Source organism: Rhinatrema bivittatum, chromosome 6, assembly GCF_901001135.1.
Source record: "Rhinatrema bivittatum chromosome 6, aRhiBiv1.1, whole genome shotgun sequence".
Lineage (NCBI taxonomy): Eukaryota > Metazoa > Chordata > Amphibia > Gymnophiona > Rhinatrematidae > Rhinatrema > Rhinatrema bivittatum.
Window position 1 is genome coordinate 39,090,718 of NC_042620.1, and position 20,558 is coordinate 39,111,275.

General features: G+C 49.7%; 1 protein-coding gene across 1 annotated transcript in view; it reads right to left on the reverse strand.

Annotated features, from left to right (window-relative positions):
• Positions 1-20,558, reverse strand: part of CFAP221 (cilia and flagella associated protein 221) — a 269,346-nt gene that overhangs the window by 139,658 nt on the left and 109,130 nt on the right. Inside the window, 1 exon segment of the mRNA XM_029605315.1 lies at positions 15,244-15,352. Within this exon segment, the coding sequence (XP_029461175.1) occupies positions 15,244-15,352 (109 nt within the window).

Consider the following 20,558-nt stretch of genomic DNA (forward strand, 5'->3'; position numbering starts at 1 on the left):
TCACCTAGGAAGATCCTCTGAAAGAAAGAAAAGCTTGGTTGAACAGCCATGTTTTCAGTCTCTTTTTGAAGGTAGTATGGCATTGTTCTAGCCGGAGTTCTGGTGGAAGAGAGTTCCATTGCGCGGGGCCCGATGTGGATAGAGCTCGTTTTCTTAACGAAGATTTAATAGGTGGGGCAAGGAGGGTATTTCTATATGCCGACCGCACCGGTCTGGAGGATAGATATAGCTGAAATGGGATATTGATCTCCAGTGGACTGATATTGTGGATGGTTTTGTGTATGATTGTTAGTACTTTGTACATTATTCTAAATTTAATTGGGAGCCAATGCAGATTCATTAGGATGGGAGTAATATGCTCTCTTTTGCTGGACTTTGTCAATATCCTGGCTGAGGCATTTTTGCAACATCTGTAAGGGTTTAATGGTGTTTTGCTGGAAGGCCTAGTAGCAGGGAATTGCAATAGTCAATTTTTGAAAGATAATTGCTTGTAGTACTGCACGGTAGTCTTGGAAGTGAAGGAGTGGTCTCAGTGTTTAGAACTTGTAATTTAAAAAAGCCTTCCTTTGCGGTGTTATTGACGAATCTTCTTAGGTTCAGTTGGTTGTCCATTAAGACACCGAGGTTTCTGACTTGAAGGGGAGAAAGATGGTTGACTTGTGGAGAGCGTGTTGGCGACTGGTGATTGCCGTCTTGTGAGACTAGGAGTAGCTCCGTTTTATTAGTATTAAGGATTAAGTTAAGGCTTGTGAGGAGGTGGTTGATATCTTGAAGGCAGTTGTTCCAGAAGTCTATGGTTTTTTGTAGTGTTTTCTTTACTGGAATAAGTACTTGCACGTCATCTGCGTATATGTAATGGGTTAGATTTAGTTTGGAGAGGAGATGGCAAAGTGGTAAGAGATAAATATTGAAGAGGGTAGGGGATGAAGATGATCCCTGAGGAACTCCCAGAGAGGAACAGACGGGGTGAGATTCTTTGTTGTTGATCTTGACTTTGTAAAATCTGTTTTGGAGGAATGACTTGAACCATCTGTGCACGGTGCCTTTGATGCCGATGTCAGTTAGCCGATCCAAGAGTATTAAGTGGTTCACCGTATCGAATGCGGCTGATAAATCGAGGAGAATGAGAAGACAGGGTTGTTTTTTATCAAGATTCAGAAGTAAGGTGTCGGTAAGAGAGATTAAGAGTGTTTCGGTGCTTCAGGCTTTACGGAAGCCGAACTGTGAGTGGGATAAGATATTGTTGTCGTCTAAATAGTCCGAGAGTTGCTTGTTGACTATTTTTTCTAAGATTTTAGAGATGAACGGGAGGTTAGCTATGGGGCGGAAGTTGGCCGGGTCGTCTGGGGACAGGTTAGGTTTTTTTAGAAGTGGTTTCAGAATTGCAAGTTTCAGGGGGTCTGGAACTATGCCTTGCGATAATGAACAATTGATGATCTCTGCAATTGGTTTGGCGACAGTTTTTGGAATGGAGATGAGTACATTGGATGGGATCGCATCCGTGGGGTGAGATGACGGTTTTAGCTTCTTTAGTAATGATTCAATCTCGATGGAGGAAGTCATCTCGAAGTTTTCCAGGCTTGTGGTCTGTTGGATGTCTGCTGAGTAGGCGTGTGGGTGACTGGGGCCAGTGTAGGTTTTTGCCTGTGCGATCAGATCGGTGATTTTTTTCTTGACGTAAGTGGCGAGTTCTGAGGCTTTGCTGGCTGCTTGATCGTCTGGAATGGTCGTGGGGGGAGATTTGGTGAGGGTCGAGACGGAGGAAAATAACGCTTTGGGGTTGAAATGAAGTTGTGTATTTTCTGTGAGAAGAAATCTCTTTTTTGTTCGAAGGATGGCTATCCTGTAAGTGGGCATATGAGCGATTGTAAGCCCCCTGGTTTGTTGCTGATGGATTTTTTTCGCCATAGGTGTTCGCTGCCTCTAAGCTCTTTGTTTGAGGGTTTTAAGTGTGGGTGTGTACCACGGTTTCCTGTTGTCGGCGTCCGGTTTTGAAGGGCTTTGGTGGTTAAAGGACATGTTGCGTCTGCTACTTCTCTTGGTGATCTTGATCCAGGAAGATGAAGCTGACTCTGCATCAGAGAGGTTCCAGTTGGTTCTAATGCTGCGGATAGGGTCGAGCTAAGGATGTCTGGGTTTGCATAGTTTTCTGAATTGGATCGTGGTGTTTTGTCCTCGGTTGAAGATGGGTTGGAGGTTCTTCAGAGTTTACAGCAATCAACCTGTGATCCGACCATGGGACCGGAGAACATGTCGTGGCTGTAGGTAGTGACGGCTTTCATTTATGAAGAATTAAGTCTAGCGTATGTCCTGCTTGTGTGTCGGCTCTTTGATAATTTGTTTGAATCCCATAAATTTCAGAGTGGTGAGGAAGGTTCACAGTTGGAAGATTGAGGTTTGTGTCCACGTGCAGGTTGAAGTCTCCCATAATTATAGCAGGGGTATCGTGTGTTGATGTGTTTGGCTATGAGTTCAATTAATGGAGATGGATCCGATTCTAAACTTCCAGGTGGGGGCATACGCTAGGCAGATTTGTAGGGTGTTTTGGATTTAAATACTGCCAATTCAAGCGAGGTTGAGAAGTTTGGAACCTGTAGGCTTAGACCTAGTTCTTTTTTAGCAGCTAGTGGTAACCGCCGCCTCTTTTTTTAATTCTAGGGATAGAGAAGACGTTGTAGGAAAGAGTAGGAGTTAGTTGATTAGTGGAGAATCTTCAGGTTTTTAGCCAGGTTTCGGTAATCGCGCAGAGGTCCGGTTTTTGCTTCCATTACGTAGTCGTGAAAGGAGGTGAGTTTTCTTCGACAGGGATTGGCATTAAAGAGCGTTAACGAGAGTAGGGTGAGGCCCCAGAAATTGGGTTTAGTGTGTGAGGTTATGATGGGATAAAGTCTTTTTTTGTCGAAAGTTGTGTGTTGGTTGGCTTTTTTTTTTAGAAAGTTTCTCTGGTGGTTGTAAATGATCGGAATAGCGAGCGAGGGCATGTTGAAAAATTATAAGTGGGAAAATGTTTATTGAGCCACCGGGAGATGTTGAAGCGGGTGAATGGCGTAAGCAGGGGGTGAGATGTAAGGAGGGCCGGCGTTCCTGGTAAGGAGGGGGCCTGAGGGCGCTCAGGTAAGGGGTGGTTCTTTGTGTGTAGAGTTCACATCTATTCGAGTAGAAAAAGAGCAGGATTTCTGGGTTACCCTTCGGGGTTGCTCGAAGGGGCGCACAAAGGGGCCTGCTCCTTTGTCGTGCACCTTCAGCGCGCGACGCTCGGCGTGCAGTGCCTAGGAGCCGCGAGGATTTAAAGGCCAATCAGGGCTGTCCCCCGATTGGCTGGTCAGCGTGGGCGTCTGCGCGCTGGGTTGGCTGCCGCCGCAGGGAGGAGGAAGACCGGCTGGAAGGCATCAGCGGAGGGGCTGCCTTGTGGTCAGCGTCGGAGGCGGTCATGGGTAAGTGCAATTAAACAGGCCTTACCCCGGCGGGTCTCCGGCGCCGATCGCGCAGGCCCTGCACTGCTCCGAAGTCTCCTTTTCCTCCTGATAGCAATCCGTTCTGAAAGGGGCTCTGTCCGGAGCCGCGAGGATTTTAAAGGCCAATCGGGGCTTGGTCCCCCGATTGGCTGGTTGGCCGTTGGCGTCTGCGCACTGGGTTGGCTGCCGCCGCAGGAGGAGGAAGACTGGCTGGAAGGCGTTCAGTGGAGGAGGAAGGAGCTGCCTCGTGGTCAGCGTCGGAGGCGGTCGTGGGTAAGTACAATTACTTATCCCAACACGACAGGGAAAGTGATGACCCAAATGATGTGGCTTTAAAAGTGGCATTGTTGCATAGGGTTAAGGTAGAACTACTCAGTGAATATGTCTTTGAAAAACAATTAGGCCTCTGGTTAGAAAAATGAGGAGGCTGGAAATGGGGACAACAGCTGAAGAGGACTGCTTTCAAGGAATAAGATCTGACACAATCAGAAAAGGTACCTTTAGCAAAAGTATATTTAGAATTATGGCAGTGATGTAGATGCAAGAATTAAATCATGTTAAATTTCATTTATTATGCGCTTTATATCTGATGAGTAAAATAAAATTAAGCATATAACTCTCTCAAATATCATATTCCCCTAAATACAAATTATAATCTCTATATAACAGCTACTTTTAGAATACTATTCAACACCATGGTAAAAAAAAAAAAAAAAAGAGATAGTCCTTTACTATTTGCTAAATCTGAAGTTCTCATTGCGTGTTATATTACTCTTGAATATCAGACGTCACATGAGGTCCTTTAACAATGCATTTTCTATGTCATTTTATAATAAAGCATTATAGAGAATGTATTACTTTACATTCCCTATAATGCCTGACCAGTGTGCTGAGAGGCATGAGGCTAAAGGATAAGTGACTTCACCCACAAAACAAGTGCCACTGAAACTGAAGGCAAAAGAAAATTATTCCTTACCCTGCTAATTTCGTTCCTGTAGTACCACAGATCAGTCCAGACATTGGGTTATGTCCCCCTTCCAGCAGATGGAGTCAGAGCAAAGATTGAAAGGACCGCCCCCATAGCCTGGAGCGCCCTCTATGTCCCCTTCAGTATGCAGTTTATCAAAGCCCAAAAGCCTGTGGTATGGAGCAACGTAGTCAAAACCAGTAAATAGAACTTGTAAACTAAAGATTGAACCCGTAGAGAACTTGCAAAAGAAATGATGAACAGACTGAAATACGTAAGAGTAGTAGGAGTAGCAGTAGTGGTAGTCGAGCTGGGCGCCACCCAAAGAAAGGGAGGGCGTCTGGACTGATCTGTGGTACTACAGGAATGAAAATTAGCAGGTAAGGAATAATTTTCTTTTCCCGGTACATACCCGGATCAGTCCAGACATTGGGATGTACCAAAGCTTCCCTCAGTAGGGTGGGCCCTGGAAAGCTCAGCACGAAGTACCCGCGCCCCAAATGATCCGAACTGAGAAGAAGGGACATGGAGCCGATAGTGACGTGCAAAAGTGTGTAAAGATTTCCAGGTGGCAGCTCTGCAAATTTCTTGCGCCGAAACTGAAGAAACTCTCTGCCCAGGAACCGCTTGGGCGCGCGACAGAGAATTGAGCCTTAATACCATCCGGCGGAGAAGCACCCCACTCCCACATAAAGCGGAAGGAATCGCGTCCTTCAGCCACCTAGCAATGGTTGGTCTTGGAAGGCTGGAGCCCCTTCCGAGGAACCGCTCCAAAGGACAAAGAGGTGGTCGGTAAGCCGAAAGGGATTAGTCACCTCTAGATATCGCAGAACAACCCGCCTTGACATCACAAGTGTTTGAGGTCAGAAGAGAGTCCGTTGGGGAAACATGGAAGCTCTACTGATTGATGAGATGGACAAGGTTGAGATCACCTTAGGGAGAAAGCCGGAACTGTGCGCAACGAGACTCCTGACATCGTGAAGGGTAGAGATGGGCTCCCTACAGGACAAGGCCGTGTTCTGTAACTCCGAAATGCGGCTAGAGCGAAGAGATGGCCACCAGGACACACCGTCTTCAGGGTGAGATCCTGATTATTGGATGAACAAAGAGGTACAAAACGGTGGTCCCACCCATGACCCTAAGGACCAAATTCGAGATTCCAGGATGGACAGACGAATGAATCAGAGGTCGGACATGCTTCACCCCTTGCAGAAAGCGAACAATGTTCGGGATGCGCAGAGGAGACGAAACATCCTGATGCTGAGGCATGAAGGCTCCAAGTGCCGCGACTTGAACCTTCAGGGAGTTGTATGCCAGACCCTTATCCAATCCTTGCTGGACGAAGGGAAAGGATGTGAGCGATGGAGGAGTGACGGGGAGGGATCCGGATAGTGAGACACAGGCTTCAAACACCTTCTAGACTCTTATGTAAGCGATGGATGTAGATGATTTACGAGCCCGCAACAGGGTGGAGATGACCACATCCGGATATCAGCGCCGTCTTAACCGGCGCCGTTCTAAAGCCATGCCGCAAGACAAAAGCGATCTACCTGGTTCGAAAAATACTGGGACCTTTGTCGAAGGAGATTCGGGCAGATGTCCCAGCCGAAGAGGGCCACCCACGGCGAGGTTGACCAGGTCCACAAACCACGGCCTGCACATCCATTCGGGGGCCACCAGGATCACCGGACCGCGGTGAAGTTCTATTCGCCGGAGGACCTGTCCCACCAGAGGCCAAGGTGGAAATACGTATAACAGGAGATGCTGAGGCCATGGGGGTACCAAGGCGTCTATGCCTTCTGATCCGCATTCCCTTCTGCGGCTGAAGAAACGGGCCGCCTTCGCATTCCGTTGGGTGGCCATGAGGTCTAGGCGGGGAGTTCCCCACCATCGTACCAGGATGTGCATCGCCTCTTCGGAGAGTTCCCACTCTCCTGGATCTAGGCACTTGGGGCTGAGAAAATCCGCTTGAACATTGTCGACTCCTGCGATGTGAGAAGCTGCTAGGTGGGAGAGGTGAGCTTCCGCCCACATCATCAACTTGTCGGTCTCTTGGGAGACATGATGGCTTCTGGTGCCGCCTTGGCGATTGATGTAAGCCACCGTTGTTGCATTGTTGGAGAGAATTCTTACCACACGTCCCTGGAGAAGTGGGCGAAAATGAATGAGTGCCAGCCGGGCCACCCTGGTCTCCAGGCGGACTGATAGGCCAAGTCGCTTGAAACAGGCATCCAATCCCCCTGAGTCGACTGGGAACCCACAGCTGCACCCCAGCCAGAGAGGCTGGCATCCGTGGTGACTATCGTCCACCTGTGGGGTGGTCCATGCCTTTCAATAGATGGTCTAAGTTGAACCACCAGTGGAGACTGTGCCTGGTGGATGCCGGCAGAGGGAGAGAAGTCTGAAACTCCCTCGACAACCAGCCTTCCAGCGCGAGAGCAACGCCTGCTGGAGTGGCCGCATGTGAGCAAACGGGCCCAAGGCACTAGGTCTATGGTCGACCGCCATGAAGCCTATCAGTTGAAAGGTCAGTCCCAGGCAGTGGGAGGCGAAAAGAGTCACGAACAGCCGCAGTTGCGTAAGGAGAGAAGACCGCCCGGTCCCGATGGAGGAAGACCTTCCCCTGGTTTGGTGTTAAAGTGTGCCCCTAGGAAATCGAGGCATCTGGGAAGGACCGATGATTGACTCTTGCGGACGGTTGATGACCCATTCGAGGGCAGCGCAAGAGATGAAGCACCCGCTGCACCGCCACCCTGACATAGTTTCCGGGACTTTGCTCAGATTAGTCAGTCACTCCAGATAGTGGATGAACTAGGATACCTTCCTTCCTTAAAGGCCGCTGCCACCACCACCATACCTTGGTGAAAGTCCTTGGGGCCGTCGCTAGGGCCGAATGAAAGTGCTTTGAAACTGGAAATGTTGTCCTAGTATCTTGAAGCGGAGGAAGCGTTTGATGAGACCGTCGAATCGGGATGTGCAGATAAGCTTCTTTTAAGTCTAGTGAAGCTTAAAAATTCTCCTTCGTGGACCGCGCGAGACTACTGTGCGCAAGGTTTCCATCCAGAAGTGCGAGACCTTGAGAGCCTTGTTGACATCTTGAGATCGAGAATAGGGCGGCGGAAAATCTCCTTCCTTTTTGGGAACCATGAAGTAAATGGAAGTAGTGGCCGAAAGCCTCATTCTGCAGTGGTACTGGTTGTAATGGCCCCCAAATCCAGGAGACAGGTCAGAGTACCCTGAACCGCCCTCTTGCTTTTTCCCTGGACCACAAGGGAAAAAGATGAACCGGTCCTTTGGCTGCCGAGCAAATTCTATAGTGTAGCCTTGCTTTATAATGTCCAGGACCCACACACTCGGAGGGTGATTTGACCCACTCCTCGTAGAAGAGGGACAGCCATCCGCCGATCCTGGGGGTGGAGGAGTGGGTCAGCAAGGTTTTCATTGCGTGGATTGGTAGGCCCTTGGAAGGGACTGTCCCCTGGGATGGTCTATGACCCCGAAAGGAATGAGCCCAGGACTGTGATCTTGAAGAAACATTCCTCTGGGGGGCTGGCCTGGCCTGCCAGAAATGGTGCTGGCCCCGAAACCGGTAATGTGCAGTGCCGAAGGTCCTAGAGCCCCGAGGGTCGGTCTTCCGGTAATTTGTGGATCTTATTCTCCCCCAGGGACTGAATGAGTTGTTCTAGTTCTTCCCCAAAAGCAGCTTTCCTTTGAAAGGTAATGACCCTAGCCTCGCTTTGGAGGAAGTGTCCGCTGACCTATTGCGCAACCAAAGCAGGCGTCAAGCTGAGACAGCTGAGAGCCATGGTTCTGGCCAGGACACGCAGGAGGTCGTAAAGGGCATCAGCCCCATATGCCATAACCGCCTCCAGGCGATCCGCTTGCTGGGCTTCATCTGGGGGAAGCTCTTGAGCCCCCAGCAATTGCTGCATCCAACGCAGTCCAGCCGCTGCATAAGGGAACTGCAGACCGCTGCCCGGACCCCTAAGGCTGCGACTTCAAAAATTCTTTTCAAATACACTTCTAGCTTCCGGTCCTGAGGGTCCTTCAATGCAGTGCCCCCGGTAACCGGGATTGTTGTCTGTTTCGTGACTGCTGATACTGAGGAATCCACGCTAGGTTCCTTGAGGAGCTCCAAGGACTCTTCGGGAAGCGGGTAGGTAGAGTTGTCCATTGCCCTGCCAACTCGGAGAGTGCCATCAGGACGTCCCACTCTCTGGATAACAACTGGAGAAGTCTATGGTGAAACGGAAAATGTTCTCATAGGGGGCCGAAGTCCCGCCAGGAGGGGGTCTCCCTTCCTCCCCATCTCACTAGGACCTGCAGGGTTACCTGCGGTGCCTCAATGTCCAGTTCGTCTAGAACTTGCGGGATAAGAGGATCCAGCTCATCCTGCTGAAAAAGCCTTAAGACCCTCGGGTCATCTCCTAATAGCGGGAGAGGGTCAGGTCCCATCGGGGTCCGGGTGTTGGGGAAGGTTGAGGTCTGGATTTTGTGGTTGAGAGAGAGACCACGCACCCGGGACGGTGCCGAGGGCTGAGGTGGACGGGTACCCCCTGAGATGCCTGTCCCCGAGGGGGCAGGATGGCTGCACTCATCCTACGGCACCCGCACCTGAGGATGACTGGGGGCCAGGCCCTTGGGAGGGACAGGGCAACTCTCCCGTAGTTTGTAGTCTGGGCCTCTTTGGGTGGGAGGAACTACAGAATCCTGAGAGAGACTGGCCACATACGCAGAATGCAGCAGTAAAATACATTGAGGAGAAAAGAGCCCTGGAGGGGCCACCGGGGTGTCCCTGCTAGGGCTGCTCCCTGACTGGAGGAAGTGGGGCAGGGCTCGAAGGCACCAAAATGGGAGGGTGGGGGGAGACTCTGCCTTGGGGCTCCCCCGTGAAACGGGAGGAGACGCGGGAGCAGGCAGCTCCGAAAACAAAATGGTTGCCGTATCTTCAGTGGAGCGAGTTGAGGCCTGCTTTTCAACATATATATAAATGATCTGGAAAGGAATACGACGAGTGAGGTTATCAGATTTGCAGATGATACAAAATTATTCAGAATAGTTAAATCACAAGCAGACTGCGATACATTTCAGGAGGACCTTGCAAGACTGAAAGATTGGGCATCCAAATGGCAGATGAAATTTAATGTGGACATGTGCAAGGTGTTTGTATATAGGGAAAAATAACCGTTGCTGTAGTTCCACGATGTTAGGTTCCATATTAGGAGCTACCACCCAAGAAAATGATCTAGGTATCATAGTGGATAATACTTTAAAATCGTCGGCTCAGTGTGCTGCAGCAGTCAAAAAAGCAAATAGAATGTTAAGAATTATTAGGAAGGGAATGGTTATTAGAACGGAAAATGTCATAATGCCTCTGTATCGCTCCATGGTGAGACCGCACCTTGAATACTGTGTATAATTCTGGTCACCGCATCTCAAAAAAGATATAGTTGCGATGGAGAAGGTACAGAGAAGGGCAACCAAAATGATAAAGGGGATGGAACAGCTCCCCTATGAGGAAAGGCTGAAGAGGTTGGAGCTGTTCAGCTTGGAGAAGAGACGGCTGAGGGGGGATATGATAGAGGTTTTTAAGATCATGAGAGGTCTTGAACGAGTTAGATGTGACTCGGTTATTACACTTTCGAATAACAAAGGACTAGGGGGCATTCCATGAAAATTAGCAAGTAGCACATTTAAGACTAATAGGAGAAAATTCTTTTTCACTCAACGCACAATAAAGCTCTGGAATTTGTTGCCAGAGGATGTGGTTAGTGCAGTTAGTGTAGCTGGGTTCAAAAAAGGTTTGGATAAGTTCTTGGAGGAGAAGTCCATTAATGGCTATTAATCAATTTTACTTAGGGAATAGCCACTTGCTATTAATTGCATCAGTAGCATAGGATCTTCTTAGTGTTTGGGTAATTGCCAGGTTCTTGTGGGCCTGGTTTTGGCCTCTGTTGGAAACAGGATGCTGGGCTTGATGGACCCTTGGTCTGACCCAGCATGGCAATTTCTTATGTTCTCCGGCGCAGGCAGCAATTTTACTAATGAAAGGCCTGGTGGAACACCTAAAGATTCCAGAAGTTCATCTCTCGGTCCCTATGGTCATTTCCTCGATCCAAGGGAAGCCTCTTCCAGAACGGGTGACACACACCACGATCCCCGTCCAGCTGCGGGCTGGGGTCCTGCATCAAGAACAGATGTTGTTCTATGTCCTGGAGTACTCCATCCATCCAATCGTCCTAGGTCTTCCTTGGCTCCAGGAGCACGAGCCCCAGTTCGATTGGAAGACTTTGCAGCTGGCTCGTTGGGGACCAAGCTGCCACAGCAACTGCCTCCGCTCTGTGGCTCCAGCATCCTGCCCCATAGCTTCCACCAGCCTTCCTGGCCTGCTAGCCCCTTATGCCGCGTACGCAGACGTTTTCTCGAAGCAACGAGCGGAGATACTTCCACCCCCATCGAGCGTTCGCTTGTGCCACCCAGCTCTTCCTGGCACTGAACCTCCTCGGGGCCCGCAACCTACGCCCTCTCGCCCGCAGAGACGCAGGCTATGAGCGAGTATATCAAGGAGAACTTGGAGGAGGGGCTTCATTCGGAAATCTAAATCCCCCGGCCGGGGCTGGCTTCTTCTTTGTGCGAAGAAGGACGGGAGTCTTCGCCCCTGTATCGACTACCGGGGTTTAAATGCCATTACGGTCAAGGATCGTTACCCCTTACCCCTTATCTCAGAGCTCTTTGACCGGCTACAAGGTGCAAGGATCTTTTCTAAATCAGACCTCCGAGGGGCCTACAACCTCATCCGAATTAAGGAAAGTGATGAGTGGAAGATGGCCTTCAATACCCGAGACGGCCACTATGAGTATTAGTGATGCCGTCTTGGACTTGTAACGCTCCCGCAGTGTTCCAGAACACCATGAATGGATCATTCCGTGATCTCCTGTACAAGTGCGTAGTGGTAGTATCTGGATGACATTTTAGTATTCTCGAATTCCTTGACTGCGCACAGACCAACACGTCATCAGGTGTTGCAACGTCTCTGAGAACACCCAGTTATACGCAAAATTGGAGAAAGTGCCTCTTTGAGAAGGAGTCCCTCCCGCTCCTGGGATACATCATCTCCAACGAAGGCTTTCTGTATGGACCCTCAGAAGCTGCAAGCCATTCGGGAATGGCCCAGCCCATCCGGGCTGAAGGCACTCCAACGATTCTTGGGGTTCACAAAATTATTATCGATCGTTCATTCCCACACTATACGTCCTTAGTGGCCCCGATGACGGCCCTCCTGACCCGGAAAGGCACGGATCCTTAGAAGTGGCCTCCGGGAGCGGAGAGACCGCCTTTCATCGCCTCAAGGAGGCGTTCCTGCAACAACCATGCCTTCGGCATCTGGATCTGCAACCGGCCGTTCATCATTGAAGTAGATGCCTCATCGGAAGGCATAGGCGCCGTCTTGAGTCAGACTTCTGATACTCACAAACTTCGTCCATCGTGCCTTCCTCTCGTGCCAGTTCTCCCCGGTGGAGAGAAACTACGCCATAGGCGATAAGGAGTTGTTGGCGATCAAGGTCGCCCTCGAGGAATGGTGCCCCTGGCTGGAGGGGGCACAGCATCAATTCACCATCTACATGGACCACAAGAATCTCGAATACCTGCACCGGGCACAACGACTCAACCCACGGCAAGCACGCTGGCTCTGTTTTTTACCAGGTTTGATTTTGTGCTCCGCTACAGACCGGCAGAGAAGAACGCCAAGGCCGACGCGCTATCACGGGTATTTGAATTGCTACGGAAGGTTTCTGAGGAACCTGCGATACATCATCGACCCGTCCCGTATCCCTCTTGTCTGCTACTCACTACCGTCCCTCCTGGGAAGACTTTGGTTCCGCCGGGCTTGCGGAGGAACAAGTCTTGGCATGGGCCCATGACTCCCGTTGTTCCGGTCACCCAGGACAATCCCGGACCCCTACGAAACCTGCGCCGCTATTACTGGTGGCCAAAGGTCAACAAGATGTTCGGGCGTACGTGGAGTCCTGTCAGGCCTGCGTCCCGCCCACAAGAGAATTTTCGGCTCGACCCCCAGGCCTACTTCAGCCGCCCTACCTGCACCTTCCGAACCATGGACTCATGTGGCAACTGACTTTGTGGTAGACCTGCCACCATCCAATGGCAACACGGCAATTTGGATGGTCCGTCGACCATTTTAGTAAAATGGCGCACTTTGTGCCATTGCCAGGGTTGCCGACCGCTCCACAGTTGGCTCAGCTGTTTGTCCAACATGTCTTCAGGCTACATGGCCTCCCTAAAAGTATCCTCTCGGATTGAGGGCCACAGTTCACTGCCAAGTTCTGGAGGGCCTTTGCCTGAAGTTTGACGTCACTTTAGACTATACGTCCGGTTACCATCCGCAGACCAATGGCCTTGCAGAAAGAACTAACCAGACGTTGAAACAGTTCCTCCGCCTGTACGTTAACGAAAAACAAGATGACTGGGCTAGCCTGCTACCCTGGGCCGAATTCGCGCTAAATTCCCATATCTCCGTGGGCTACGGGATCCTCCCCATTTCAGATAGCTTATGGGAGACAGCCTATGACCGCCACTGCCCTGTCCCCACCCACAGTGGCATCTCCAGTAGCCCAGCTCTCTGCTGAAGAGCTGCGCCGTCTATGGATATCCATGCAGCGCGTCCTGATCAAGGCCGGCCAGGCAGCTAAGAGGTACGAGGATCAGGTCAGAAGACCATACCGGCCACTTCGACCGGGCCAAAAGGTTTGGTTAAGTACGCAATTTAACTGCTTGAAGCTGCCATCATCGTGACTGGCTCCGCGATTCATCGGGCCGTTCCCCATCATCCAGCAGGTGGGTGCAGTCTCATATCAGCTTCGCCTCCCTCCATCTCTTAAGAATCACAATACATTCCACGTCTCTCTCCTGAAGCCTCTGGTATTGTCATGGCCCTCCAGCACGCCTCCCACTCCCCAAACCTGTCGCCTCCGAAGATAACCTCACCTACCAGGTTCGAGAGGTCCTGGATGTGAGAAAAACATCGCAAGAAGTGGGAATATCTGTTGGCATGGGAGGGCTTCGGCCCCGAAGAAAACTCCTGGGAGCCAATGGCTACATCCTGGACCAGAGCCTGTTGGACCAGTTCCACAGAGACCACCTGGCTAAACCCAGGCCTCCAGGGAGGCGCCCTAAAAGGGGGGTACTGTTGTGTCCCACGGCCGTGGGAGGCCACGACCGCGGTCCCCTACCTCGTCCACGGCGGCGACCCTCCCGCGGCAGCTTCGGGGGAAACCCCTGACCCGGTGCTCGTTGCCTCCAGCGCGGGTCCCCGGCCGGACCGTTGGGTGGATAGCCATCCCTGCTCTGCCCCTGCGCCGTTTCCTGCAGCCGTTCCTCTGCGGAGGAACAATCAAAGAAATGGCCGCCGCCAATCCTTAGGCGCGAGGCCGTGCCTTCCTTCTTCCAGATTTAAGAGGGACATGATCCCTTTAAACCAGCTTCACCTGTTCCTGATCAGCCTGAGCAGGGGAAGTATAAAGGGAGACTTCCTCTGCTCATTCAGTGACTTGGCAACGTCCTCCAGCGTGTCTAGTCTGACTTGCTTCGGTGAGTTCCTTGAGGTTCAGATCCTGTTCCTGTTTCGTCTTGGTCTTCCCGGTTTCCTGACTTCGGATTGGCTTACGGTGATTCTCTGGTGTGACTTCGGGACTGGCAAGTGGTGATCCCTCAGTGTGTGACCCTCAGACTGGTAAGCGACGACTCTCTGGCACTTGTCTTGGACCCCCTCCTGGACTCCGCCTCCAAGGGCCCCGCCAAGCCCCAAACGGTCCGGGTCCCTACGGGCTCCTCCCGGGGGGACCGCGGACTTCCAGGCGAAGCTCCAGTCAGCCCTTGCACCGATACCGTGACTCCTCTGGGTTCCACCTAAGTCCCAGGGTCTGGGGTCCCCTACGGGCTCCTCCTGGGGGGACCACAGATTTCCAGGGGTGAAAGCACATCTCCTCTTCTAGCCTCTTCATCTGCCTGCAGTCGCCTCCGTCTCCAGTGCCAAGGGTCAGCTGCTCTCCTCTTCTGTTCTGCCTCGCCACCCCGACGAGAGAACCTACGGATCCTCCGCAAGGTATACCACCCTCTCGTCGGCCCAAGGGTCCCAGAAGCCTGAGCATAACAGGTAAGCTGTAAATCAGAAAAAGAACACAGACAAAAAATCACTTACCCCCAAAAGGCAGGCAGAGAGAGAGAGCAGAAGAGAAATCTATCAGTTCTGCCTGCAAGTCAGCTAAGTTGGAGGGGAAGCTGAACCAAGAATTCCTCAGTAAAGGAACTGCTGTCTTTTTTTTTTTAAGTTGAACCATACCACCAAAAGAAGAGAAAAAGTTAAAGATGAAAAGCTGGGGAACCAAGGGTGCCCCCTGCCATCTGCTGAAGTCCAGAGACAAATACTGAAGGGACATAGAAGGCGCTCCAGGCTATGGGGGCGGTCCTTTCAATCTTTGCTCTGACTCCATCTGCTGGAAGAGGGGACATAACCCAATGTCCTGGAACTGATCCAGGTACGTACAGGGAACAATACATATTCTGTATGCCCAGAAACTTCCTATTGCTATGATGCATTATAATGCATTGCACTGTTAGATATGTTTTTTATACTTTGAATGTATTTTGTGGGTGTGCCAATCCCTCTAGCTATGGAGGCAGATGATTCAGTTTGCAAATTCCATTTTATGATGTTAAGCATAAAAGAAATCTGGCTTTATTTAAGTAAGGTACTGCATCAAAAACCTAACTCTATTCTGGAGAAAAGCAGTTCCAAGTATTCACCACTTAAGATGATTCGCTTCTTCATCTACTTCATTCTGATGGACTTTTCGTTCAAATGAAGCTTCCTTCATCTTTCTAGTTTGTGTTCCTTTCCTTGGTTGAGACAAGCCTGAAGAAAGGATTTAAAATCTGATTTAGCTAAGAACACTGTCAAGATGAATGAGTACTTAATGTGGTGAACTCCAGTTTCATCTCTTACTTTCAGCCAAAATTAACATGAAAATAGCATAGTTTGGGAGATTTTAATCTGCATACTGATGTGAGCTTTTTCTTTCATCCATGTTCTCACTAGGATGGAAACAGATTGTTCACACACAAACACATCAACTAGGCCACACGTTAGACCTGATCTTTGTGCACTGTGACGGGACCCCTCATCAATCAGCATCCGTTTCATGCACTCCCGATCTCTGGTCTGACCACTATAGAAATATAGAAATGACAGCAGAAAAAGACCAAATGATCCACCCAATCTGCCAGCAAGCTTATGCTTATGCCTGTATCTGCTGCACTGAGCAGGATACCTTCATGCCTATCAGTTTCCCAGTCGTAAAAGTCAGGGCCCTCGAATGGAGTTTGAATCCAATTTCCTTAACCCTTGCTGTTGAAGCAGAAAGCAATGTTGAAGCTGCATCAAAAGTATCAGGCTTTGTAATTAAGGGTAATAAAAGCTGCATCAGCAAGTCACCCCCATGTTTATTTGTCCCCCAAACTGTAAAAGTTGAGCCCTTGTTAGTTGCTGTCTGAATCAAATTCCCCTTTCTCACTGCTGTTGAAGCAGAGAGCAATGATGAAGTTGCATTAACAGTATAAAGACTTTATTTGTTAAGGGGTAACAAATGCCATAACCAGCAAGTTAACCCCAGTTACCCCCATGCACTTTTCTTTATTTCCATCCTCTAGCTTTTAGATATCCACAGTGTTTATCCCATGCCCCTTTGAATTCTTTCACTGTTTTCGTGGATTCATCTCTTCCACGACTCAAGGGACCACTGCCTAGTTTACACACAGAACGTAACAGATTGCTAACTCCATGGACCCAGCTCAGCTCTCAGCCTTACAGGCCATTCCTGGCCTGGCCCAATGGAGTATAGAGCAACAGAGAACTCTTGATACTCTGGCTACTGCCTTTAACCAGCTGAATTCCAGACTGAGTGATTCTACTACTTCTAACCAGAATGCATCACCCTCCGGTGGTTACCTCTGCCAGCCCCTACTCACTTCTCAGGAGACTCCCTGTTGTGTAGGGGCTTTCTAAATCAGTGCTGTATGCACTTCTCCTTACAACTGGCGTACTTCCCTACTGCTGCTTCCAAGACAACATATATTTTGTCCTTGTTGGATGGGAAAGCCCTGGCCTGGGCTTCACCTCTTTGGGAATGCAATGATCCAGTCCTTGATGACTTGCCTGGGTTTCTGACTTTCTTCCGGTCGGTATTTGATGACCCCGCTCACCAGTCCATTGCTGGTTCTGCCCTCCTGAACCTCCAACAAGGGACCAAGCCACTCCTGGACTATGTGATTGAATTCAAGACACTGTCTTCCGAGCTCCTATGGGATTCAGGTTGCCTAAGAGCCATATTTCTACGAGGACTCAACTCCGGCATAAAAGATGAACTTGCTGCATGGGAGTTGCCTGATACTTTAAGCTCACTTATGGATCTTGCTGGGTGTATTGATCACCGTACACGAGAACACTCTGTTGAGGTAAAACCTCTTAAGAAGCATGTATCCGGAGGAATCCATTCTCGGCCCCTACCGTCAGCTCCGGTCCAGTCTTTATCTAACCAGAAGAGGAAGATGAACCGATGCAACTAGGCTGTAGTCACTTGACCGCCAAGAAGAGGTGCTATCGCAAAAAGATGGGCCTCTGTATGTATTGTGGGAAGACCGGCCATGCAGTTCAAACACTACCCCCATCTGTCCAGGAAACACGCAGATCTAGGATCCGCCGGAGGACTCTTCCTAGGTCTACTGCCCCTTCTCCTCCACTGACTCTCCCTGTTTCCATCATCTCTGGGTCTCTCGAATTTGCCACACAAGCAATTAGTCGACTCTGGTGTTGGAGGGAAGTTTTATTCTGAAGAGATTGGTAGAACACCTACGACTTCCCACTGAGTCAGTACCCACACCGCTGCTTCTCTCTTCCATTCACAGTAAACCATTGCCAGGAGAGGTTTTGCTCACTACACAACCAATTTTGCCTACGCACGAGATCCCTGCATACAGAAGACCATTATGTTCCGGGTTTCTTGAAAAGGCTATCTATCCCATAGTGCTTGGCATACATGGTTACAAGACCTCTCTCCCAATTTAACTGGTCTTGCTATGGAGTTATCACAATGGGGACCTAACTGCCATGACAGATGTCTAAAAAAATAACTCCATTGCCATGTATGGCTACCACATCTACTCCTCCTGGACTACCGCCGCAGTATGAGGCTTTTCAAGAAGTGTTTTCAAAACAAGCTGCTGATGTGCTTCATTGCATAGATCATTTGACTGTGCAAATCAATTTGAAACCTGATTCAGAACCACCCAGAGGAAGAGTTTATCCACTCTCCTTATCAGAGACTGAGGCCATATCGCCTATATCCAAGAAATCTACAGAAAGGATTTATTAGACCCTCTAAGTCCTTCAGCAGGAGCCAGATTCTTTTCGTCGGCAAGAAGGATGGATCCCTTCACCCTTGCATTGACTATAGAGGTTTGAACAAAATCACTATCAAAGACCAGTACCCATTACCATTAATTTCAGAGCTGTTTCAATCGGCTTCAGGGTGCAAAGATTTTCACAAAGTTGGATCTAAAGGGTGCCTATAATCTCGTTCATATTCGTCAGGGGGACGAATGGAAAACGGCCTTCAGTACCCGTGATGGCTACTTCAAGTATTTGGTGATGCCTTTTGGCCTGTGCAACGCCCCGGCCATATTTCAAAATATGATGAATGAACATCTTGCGAGATCTGTTATACCAGTGTGTGGTCATCTACTTAGACATATCCTCATCTTCTCTCGTGATTGTACAAACCCACCAAACAGATGTCATCACTGTCTTACAGAGGCTCTGGGATAATCACCTATACGCCAAGCTCGAGAAGTGTGCTTTCCATAAAGAGTCTGTTCCCTTCCTTGGGTCCACTGTGTCCAGTAAGGGTTTCCAATGGACCCTCAGAAGAGTAAAAGTATACAAGACTGGCCTCAACCCACTGGTATCAAAGCTCTACGCTGCTTCCTTGGCTTTACGAATTATTATCATACTTTATCAAGAACTACTCAACCTTGACAGCGCCACTCACCGCTATGACTAAAAAAGGAGTTAACCCTTCTCCTGGTCACCAGAAGCCATTTCCGCCTTTCAAGTACTTAAGGAGCCCTTCCTCAAGAAACCCTGCTTACACCATCCCGATCCTCATCGACCATTCATCATTGAGGTTGACGCCTCTGATGTTGGTGTAGGGGCCGTGCTTAGTCAGCACAGTGATACACATGTTCTGCACACCTGCTCATTCTTCTCTAGACGCTTTTCACCAGCAGAGAAAAATTACGGCATCAGTGATAAGGAATTGCTTGCCATCAAGCTGGCATTCGAGGCGTGGCATCCCCGGCTCGAAGGTGCTCAACACCAGATAACCGTGTACACCGATCACAAGAACCTGGAATATCCTATGCCATGCTCAGAGACTTAACCACCGTCAAGCTCAATGTTCACTATTCTTTAACCGGTTCAATTTCCTTCTTAAATATCGTCCCTGCTGATAAGAATGTCCGGGCAAGATGCTCTTTCACGCTCTTTTACTCCCTGAAGATGTTCCAGATAAGCCACGTCACATTATTGACCCTGAGAAGATAATGCTGGCTGCTACCTATTCGGTTCCCATAGGCAAACAGTGATTCCTCAGACACTAAGAAAGAAGTTACTGCATTGGGCCCACGACTCTAAGTTAGCAGGCCATCCAGGACAAGCCCGTACTCTCGCTACTCTACAGTGATATTATTGGTGGCCGTCTATGAAAAAGGGCATCCGAACTTACGTGGAGTCCTGTGCTACCTGTGCTAGGCAAAAACCCCCTGCCGGTCGCCCCGGGGCCTTCTTCAGCCATTGCCGATTCCTGACGAACCATGGACACACATTGCGACCGACTTCGTTGTCAATTTGCCACCATCTAATGGGAACAATACCATCTGGGTCATAGTGGACCGTTTTTCAAAAGTGGCATACTTCGTGGCCCTGCCTGGACTGCCATCTGCCCCAGAACATGCTAAACTATTTGTGCGGCATATTTTCCGCCTACATGGCATGCCTAAACACATTGTGTCAGACAAAGGTGTTCAGTTCACCGCCAAGTTCTGGAGGGTGCTATGTCGTAAATTCGACATCTCATTAGATCTGATATCCGCATATCACCCCCAATCTAATGGACAAATGGAGAGAATGAACAGAACCCTTAAACAGTTCACCAGGCCTATGTCAACTCTAGATAGAATGATTGTGTGGAGTTACTACCCTGGGCTGAGTTTGCCTTGAACTCACATCCGGCATCCGCTACTGGATCTACTCCATTTCAGATCGTTTATGGCCATCAGCCACTTCCACCACTTCCCATACCATTATCTGGGACACTACCTGCTGCTCAAACTACAGCTGATGAGATCCACCAACTCTGGACTCAAACCAAGGAGCTTTTATGTAAAGCTGGACAACAGGCCAAAAGATATTATGATGCTCATCATCAAGCAGCTCCCCAGTTTAAGCCACGAGATAAGGTATGGTTCAGTACCAAATACATTCAGCTAAAGCTGCCTTCAATTCGATTTGCTTCATGACACATTGGACCCTTCACCATCCTTCGCCGCCTGGGAGCCTTAACTTACAGCTTGAAGCTCTCGATGAAAATACACAATGCTTTCCACGTTTCTCTCCTGAAAGCGCTCATCCTCTCAGAGTTATCTCGCAAAACTCCTGACCTACAACCTCTTGCTGTTGAAGAGGACATCGCATACAAAGTGGATGACATCCTAGAAGTACGTAAGAGAGGAAAGCATTGGGAATATCTCATTTCCTGGGAGGGTTACGGACCAGAAGAGAACAGCTGGGAGCCTGCCATTAACATATTGGACAAAGATATGCTACATTGGTTCCACCTTACTCATCCTAGGAAGCCGAAACCTCCTGGGGGGGGGCCCTAAGAAGGGGGGTACTGTTGCACCCGTCGGTCGCAGTGTTGCGTTCGTGCCTCTTCTCGCCCCTTGCTCCACCCTCTCTACCTGGGATGCAACTCCCATCAGCTCTGACGGACAGTTGCAGCCGCAGC